Here is an 8237-nt window from a genome sequence, read left to right as displayed (position 1 = left end):
AAGAAAGGCCTGGCGGTCATTTCCACAAGGTCACGTCTTGGAAAAGGCCAGGGAGTGTCATTCCAGTCTGCCCCCTTGGGGTCCCCACTGGATGGAATTGGCTTGACTGATCGGCTACTGATTTGGGGCTTGGCAAAGAACCCAGAGTGCTCCTGTGGGAGGAGACGGGAGTGCTTGGCTCTCTCATCATTTTGACAGCACCTTGCCCCGACCCACGCCAAAGAAACGGTGGAAGACCGAGAGGACGGCCCTGGTCACCCTCCAGGTCTGGAAGTAAACTCAGCCCAACCAGAGACGGCTCTGTTGGGAGAAGTGTGACACAGCCCCTCAGAAGGAGCACACATTCTGAGCACCGAGGGCCGGGGAAAGCCGGAAACAGGGGAGGACGTGGGACCAGCGAAGGTGGTCCCTTGAGAGGACTGCAGCCGATGACTTGAGATGACACGGGTATGAATCGTTCAACGGAAAACCGACCTGCTGTGGAAACCGGCACTCAAGTCACAACTGGAAGAAACATGTTTTAAACCTAAAATACAATATTTGACAACAGAAAAGTGGGTGAAGGGAGACGCCGGACAGTGTAAGATATGACAAAATGATAAGCATTTATAAATGATCAAGGGTTCATGAGGGAGGGGTGCAGGGAGGAAGGGGGGAGATGACGAGCTGATATTAAGGGCTCAAGTAGAAAGCCACTGTTTTGAGAACGATGATGGCCACAAATGTATGAATGTGCTTGACACAATGGATGGATGGATGGATGGGTTGTGATGAGTGATACGAGCCCCCGATAAAATGATTTTAAAATAAATAAATAAATAAAATAAAATATTTGACAAGCTAAAAAACCAACCAACCAACAACCTGTGTGATGAGGAAAAGGAGTGGCTGGCGCACAGAAAGCGCCGCCCCTCTTTCCACCTGGGAGCTCCCAGAGCCCGCCTGCTGAGCCCGCCTGCCATCAGCCAGGTCTCAGCCTCAGCCCAGCAGCCGTGCCTGGCCCTCTGCACACCGGGGCTGCCCTGGGCCTCCTGGACCACTGTCTTCCTCCTGCACCCTCTGGGTGCAGTGGGTGTGTGCAGGGTTAAATGCCCTGACAAGTTCAGATCCGCATCTTTGATCTGCAGGCCTGACCTGAGGAGGGCATGGGACGCAGGCACGCCTGGGCTGACATTGCAGCTTGGCTCTTTGCACCACCCTCTGTCCCCACCCCCACCCCCCAATCCACCACCATCACCACCCCGACATCCCCATGGCCCCGCTGGACCGGTACAGGTGCTTCACATCTCAAAGCCTGAGGGTTCACATCTGTGCCATGCTGGCACGATGGAGTTACTCCTCAAAAAGCCAAGCCCCATGGGACAGAACAGCACTGCCCCCCCACCCCCACCCCCCCGTAGGGGTTCCAAAGCTGTCGCCTGGCAAGCCGGCTGCCACGTCTTTCTCCTGCAGAGCACCCGGAGGGTTTCAGCTGCTGACCGTTCCGTTAGCCACCGAGCACTAAATCGCTGTGCCAGCAAAGACGAGTGAGAGGTGAAGGTTGATAGTGGACGCACCAGCCTGGCCAGGGGCCTGGTCGTCCTCTCTGAGATGAACTCAGCCCCGGCATGAGTGTTTGGGTCTCAGCTCCAGGCATTGAGGTTTCAATGTCAAGAGGCACAGTAAGCACTTCATATCTCTATACCCCAAGCCTCCCAACCGCCCTATAAGGGAGTCATCATCCTGATCATTAACAAAGCCATTTTATAGCCCAGGAGACTGAGGCACAGGGAGCTCTGGAACTCGGGCAAAATCACCAAGCTAGTCAGTGGCAGGACTGTGGGCGAAGTGAGGCATGTTGGCGCTGGTGCCACCCTCCTGAAGTAATTGCTTGACTGCTAGCCAGAAGGTTGACGGTTCAAACACCACCACCACCACCATCCCAGATACACACACCCAGAGGCGCCTTGGAAGACAGGCCTGGTGATCTACTTCTGAAAGGTCACAGCCCGGAAGCCCGATGGAGCACCTCTGCTCTGCACGCAGGGGCTGGCTACAGTCGGAACCGACTGGACCGAGAAGAAGAACTGCCGTGCCGCGCAGTCCCTGGCTTTGAATTTCGTGTTCCCTGTCTAAATGAGGAGCGCCCCAAAGGGGTGGGTTCCATCAAGACTGCTTCCCACTGAAGTTCCGATGGAAGACTGAGGCTGAGCGGGAGAAGGAGGAGGTAGGAAGGAGTGCCTCACTGCAGAGTCCTGGAGGTCAGCGCTGGCCCCAGCCTGCCCAGGGGCTTTACCCAGACCTGGCAGAGGTGGCCCTGCCCTGTCACGTCTGCCTCCGCAGCCCACTCGCCTACCAGGGTGTTTGAACAGTGATTAAGCAGCAGCCAGCAGGCCGCTGCAGGCCGAGGTGGGCACGGCCGGTGAGCTCACCCTTGCACAACTGCTGCCGGGCCCGCCCGCCCGGCTCTGGAGCAGGCCCAGTGGCGCAGGGCCAGGCAGGCTCCCCAAACTGGCGCAATGGCACTGGAGACAGAAGCACAACCGCCTCCCATGACCCTAGCCCAGGAAGCCTCCTCTAGGGGCTGCTGTGCCCCCAGACGCAGACTTCAGGCCGTCTCGCCAGGCCTCCAGCTTTGGTGGGATCCGCCTGGCTGGAAAGGCTCTTCACCTCAGCCTGCCCGTGCACTCCAGCCACAGAACATGGGCCCCAGGACGAACTGGAGGAGGCAGGCCCTCACCCTGAACCCATGGGCCCCTGCTTCAGACCCAGGGCAGCCCAGGGGCCACACAGCTCCTCTCCACCTCCCCTCCCTCCCCCAAGTCCTCTGAGTCTTCAGGACACACAGGCATGTGTATATACCGGGCATAGATACACCTACACACACCTTTCCCTCTGAGCACCCTGCCAGTGGTGGACCAGAGCCCATGTGGGGGCACAGATAGGTGGAAATGAACTCGTGAGCCTCCAGACTCAACCCTGTCTCTATTGCTTCCCACTCCATCCTGGGCCTGTGGCTGGGGCCTCCTACTTGTTTGTGGAGTGAAGCACTTTAGTCCTTTGTCCTGAATAAACACAGTCCGAACCTATTCTTTTTTTTTTTTAATCGTTTTATTAGGGGCTCATACAACTCTTAACAAAATCCATACATACATCAATTGTGTAAAGCGCATTGGTACATTCATTGCCCTCATCATTCTCAAAACATTTCCTCTCCACTTAAGCCCCCAGCATTAGGTCCTCATTTTTCCCCTCCCTCCCCGCTCCCCCCTCCCTCATGAGCCCTTGATAGTTTATAAATTATTATTTTGTCATATCTTGCCCTGTCCGATGTCTCCCTTCACCCACTTTTCTGTTGTCCATCCCCCAGGGAGGGGGTCACATATAATTCCTTATAATAGGTTCCCTTTTTCCAACCCACTCTCCCTCTATCCTCCCAGTATCACCACTCACACCACTGGTCCTGTAGGGATCATCCGCCCTGGATTCCCTGTGTTTCCAGTTCCTGTCTGTACCAGTGTACATCCTCTGGTCTAGCCAGACTTGCAAGGTAGAATTTGGATCATGATAGTGGGGGCGGGGAGGAAGCATTTAGGAACTAGAGGAAAGTTGTGTTTTTCATCGTTGCTACATCGCATCCTGACTGGCTCGTCTCCTCCCCAAGACCTCTCTGCAAGGGGATCTCCAGTGGTCTAGAAATGGGCTTTGGGTCTCCACTCCACACTCCCCCCATAATTCACTATGGTAAGATTTTTTGTTCTGATGATGCCTTATACCTGATCCCTTCAACACCTCGTGATCGCATAGGCTGGTGTGCTTCTTCCATGTGGGCTTTGTTGCTGCTGAGCTTGATGGCCGCTTGATTATCTTCAAGCACCTATTCTAGGACTGTTTCTCTGCTGCTGAAGCTGGAAGTGTGGAGGAGGGGACTGACAGAGAAAATCCTGCCAGGGGAGGGGCAGGAGGCTGTAGGGAGCATCGCAGATAGGATGAGCGACTTCACTAAGGATGGTACTCCCAGCAATCCACGGTGCCACCCTTGACCCTCATGGAATTCCTCCCATACCAGGTCATGCGGAATTCATAGCTTATTAACAATGTTAATAATAAAATCATGTTATAAATGTAGTTGTGAATTGCAACGCTATTCCTTGTCCCATACCCATTCTGAATTGGGCCTAAATTTCTGGCAGCTCTTTGACAATGTCCTGCTACAATCATTGCTGGGGGTATTCAGCAAAATTTTACTAGCATGTGATATTAATGATATTCTATAATTTCTGCACTCTGTTGGGTCACCTTTTCTTTGGCATGGGTTCAAATATGGATCTCTTCCTGTCAACTGGCCAGGTAGCTTCCTGCCAAATTTTTTGGCTATGGGATGGGATCAAGAACATCATACTTGAAGGGAACAACAAGAGATCTAAAATTAATGGCCAGGAGGGCAAAGAATGCCTGGAGGGGTTTGATCAAGTGCAACATAGCCAAGAGGAAGTACAGAGAGCCGCATGAAGGTCAAACCTGATAGTGGGGAAGAGGAAAGTAAAAGGAAATAGAGGAAATAATTAGGAGGCAAAAGACATTTATAGAGATATAAACATAGGCACGCTCAGCACATTTTAAACTTAAAGAGCTCAAGGAAAGAAAGTCAAGCTCCGAGTTACAATATTGAAAGATTCTATTGGCAAAACATTGACTTGACACAGAAACCATCCAACGACGATGGAAGTGGAAGAGAAAGATTTAGGATAAAGGGGGTTGTCTCCACCAAATGCCCATGCTAACCAAAAATCAGCTGGGCACGCCACCGTAGAGGGGTTGGAAAGAAATTGGGAACACATTAGACAATCCAAAGCTGGGCATGCTCAGACCAAGGTCCCCTAGGCACAGGTGAAGGTCAAGCTGGGCACACACTAGACACCAGCAACATTACCATCACACGTGCGCCAGAAGTCAGTTGCTAAGATCAGCCAATACCCTCAAGCATCCTCACCCGCTAAGGGGGATAGACAGCAGACTTAGGCAGGCTGCTCTCTCTCTCAGGGGCTCTCTTGCAGGCTGGAGGCCAGGATTTCTCGTGTGTGTGTGTGTGTGTGTGTGTGTGTGTGTGTGTGTGTTGTGGCCCTCCTCTCCTGATTCTGTAGCCTCCTCGTAAAGGGCATGTCTCCTGGTGGCTTTTTGTGCTCCTCCAAAGCCGCCATTGTTGGTCTCCAACTTTCCCATGCCCCCCACCCCCACTTCCATGCTGCCTTGTACACTTGCCAGAGAGAGCATGTACTGTCTGAGACTGTAGTACCCAAAACTTTCCTTTCCCCCATAAAACCTACTTGGACTTACAAAAGTGCTCCTGCCGCGTGAATTCTTCCAGCCCTGAGAAGAAGCCAAACCATCCCAGGAACCTAACCCAAGGAATACAGTGTCCTTGTAGCCAAAAGAACTCGTCGGCCATTCAACCATTTCAAGAAGCAGCGTGTGATCAAGAACCAATGTTCCTGAAGGAAGAAGTTCAACCTGCCCTGAAGGCAGTAGCCCAAAACAAGGCCCCGGAATTGAGGGAACACCCATCGAAATGTGTCGCCCAGCTGAGGAAGCCCTGGAAGCACTCACTCGTGAGACAGCAGAGCACACTGTGAGGCGCCCTGTGCGGGAGGCGGCTGCTGCCGCTGAACTCTGACTCATAAAATGTACTCTGTCTTCAAGCCCTGTTTTGACTACTCCCCATGTTTTTATTCTTTTTTTCTCACATAGAGTCTCAGCCGCCAGGGGATACATTGTATAACGCCCCATTTTACAGCCTTCGGGGAAGGGAACTTAAATCGCTTGCTCAAAAATATTCAACTAACTAGGCAGCCGCAGAGCTGGGATGCCGTCCCGGCAGCCAGTGCTCAGCCAGCAGCTACTTTGGTGGATGAGGAAGTGAGGGGGGGGAGACAGGGGGCCCAGTGGTGAGGTGTGGATGGGAGTTTGTCACACGGAGTAATCCAGGGACTTCCCAGATGGAGGAATTAGTGTTTGCCCGATTAGATTAGAAGGTGTTAATAAGAGTTCATCTCCTGGGTGGGGGAGGGGAGGAGAATCGAGAACTTTCTTCCAGACCCAGGATGACCTGACTCCCACCTGTAAACATATATCCAATTCTGACATATAGAGACCCCGTAGGGCTGGGTACACCTTTATTGGAACAGATAGGCTCTTGTCTCTCTCTGGGCGGACTGTGGCTTATCCCTCAGACCTTGCAGCCAACAGCCCAACGCTGTCGTAACCCACTCGGCCCCACAGTGGAGTTGATTCCAACCCAGGGTGACCCTATATAGGGTCCCCGATCACAGGTGACATTTAAACACACACACAATAGAAACAAAGTGGTATGTAAAGCAGCAAGGCGCTGGGCTGTGGGGTTTTCCCCTTAAAGGGACAGAATGTACATTTCTGAACTTGTGACAACCCCTGTCCACGGCATATGCAAATGAATGGGCAAGGTTGCGCTCCAACGAAACTTGACCTGCAGGCCTGACAATTCACATTTCATATCGCTTACGCCTGTCACAAGCATTCTTCTCCCGGATTTTTCGATAGCTTCCAGTGTGGAAAGCATTTCTGGCTCAGAGGCCAGGCACAGACAAACACGAGGCTGGGTTTGGTCTGCACGTCTTGTCCTAAAGCAGCGGTTCTCCACCTTCCTCAGGCCGCGACCCTTTCATACAGTTCCTCATGTGGTGGGGACTCCCAACCAAAACATTTTCATTGCCACTTCATCACTGTCATGTTGCTACTGTTATGACTTGTCATGTCAATATCTGGTAGGCAGGATGCATTTTCATTGTTATAAACTGAGCATAATTAAAGCATAGTGATCGGCTTCGTTCCCTTTGCCTTGGAGAGAGTCTGGAAACAAGGTGGGTCCCCAGCAGCTCTCCTGGAGCTCCCTGAGAAAATTCGGCCCGGGTTCTCATTCTTGCCACGTGTGCTCAAACCGGCACGGTCTGATCCGGAAATACAGCCTCACTATGTGCCGTCAGTGTTTCCGTCAGTACGCCAAGGATACCGGCTTCATCCAGCTGGACTAAGTGATCTTTGGATGGACAATCCAAGACCGCTACCCAACAGAAGAAACAATGCCAACTATTTGTACATAAAATAAAAAAATTCAAGCTTGAAAAAAAAGGCATAGTGATTAATCACAAAAACAATATGTAATTATATATTGTGAAATACAGTGAACCCTCGTTTATCGCGGTTAATCAGTTCTAGATCCTACCGTGATAAATGAAATTCCGTGAAGTAGGATTCCTTATTTGTAAATCAAATATTTTCGTAGTTAGAGCATAGAGGACATGAAAAAACACCCTTTGGTCACCATTACACTCGTATTACCCAATTTATTAAACTAAAAAGGGAAAATGCAGTAAAACATTTTGGACGTTACAATTATCATTTATTATTTTTTATATTATTTATGGCATCTAGTTTACAGTATTACATATTTCACATACAGTATTATTATACATAGTTCTTACCAATACTGTAATCAATAGCCTATGAAATGACTTAAGGGATGTACTCTACAGGTGGGTCGCCTTCTTTTTCCTCTGAAGGAGCGGGTGTAGGCAGTGGGTGCTGTTACGCAAAAACCGCGATAGAGTGAAGCCACGGAAGTCGAAGCGCGAAGTGGCGAGGGTTCACTGTATTGATTTCTAATGACAAATAAATGAAATGTTGTCTTGAAGCATGGTGTAGCATGGGTAGCAGTCTTCACGCCGGGTACTGGTAGGTGGGCATATCTGCATGTGGGTGACCAGCAGCTGGAGACGGATAGAGGAGCAGTGTCTCGGTTCCTAAGACCATTGGAATTATGTGTTTTCTGATGGTCTTAGGAGACCCCTGTGAAAGTGTTGTTCAACCCCCAAAGGGGTCGAGACCCACAGGTTGAGAACGGCTGCTCTAAAGATTCAGAGGGATGAGAGAGCATTGAGCTACCTGGAGCTCCCCAGAGCCCCAGGACCAAGGAGCAGGGCTCGGCCACTCCCGGAGAGGCGCCTGCTATCAAGTCAAAGCCCCTCCAGCTGGCGGCTGTCAGAGTAGACCTGTGCTCCAGAGGGCTTTCAATGGCCGAATTTTCAGAAGCAGCTACCAAGCCTTTCTTCTGAGGTACCCTGGGGGGACTCAAACCTGCAGCCTTTCCAATAGCAGCCTTTCACAGTAACTGTTTGGACCACCCAGGGACTCCCTGAGCACTGAAAGAAAGGATATGTATATAT

The 8237-nt window shown here is 51.2% G+C and overlaps 1 protein-coding gene across 1 annotated transcript in view; it reads left to right on the top strand.

Moving 5' to 3' along the window:
* The window catches only part of LOC115868260 (40S ribosomal protein S29-like), a 20519-nt gene extending 13473 nt beyond the window's left edge, over positions 1-7046 (top strand). The window contains exon 3 of the mRNA XM_045286595.1: positions 6860-7046. Within this exon, the coding sequence (XP_045142530.1) occupies positions 6860-7046 (187 nt within the window). The remainder of the gene's footprint in view (positions 1-6859) is intronic.
* The last annotated feature ends 1191 nt before the right edge of the window (positions 7047-8237 follow it).

This window comes from Echinops telfairi, unplaced genomic scaffold, assembly GCF_000313985.2.
Source record: "Echinops telfairi isolate 266 unplaced genomic scaffold, ASM31398v2 ScPeMD7_9;HRSCAF=40, whole genome shotgun sequence".
Taxonomy (NCBI): Eukaryota; Metazoa; Chordata; class Mammalia; order Afrosoricida; family Tenrecidae; genus Echinops; species Echinops telfairi.
Note: the sequence above shows the minus strand (reverse complement) of the source record. Positions and strands in the feature narration are given on the sequence as shown.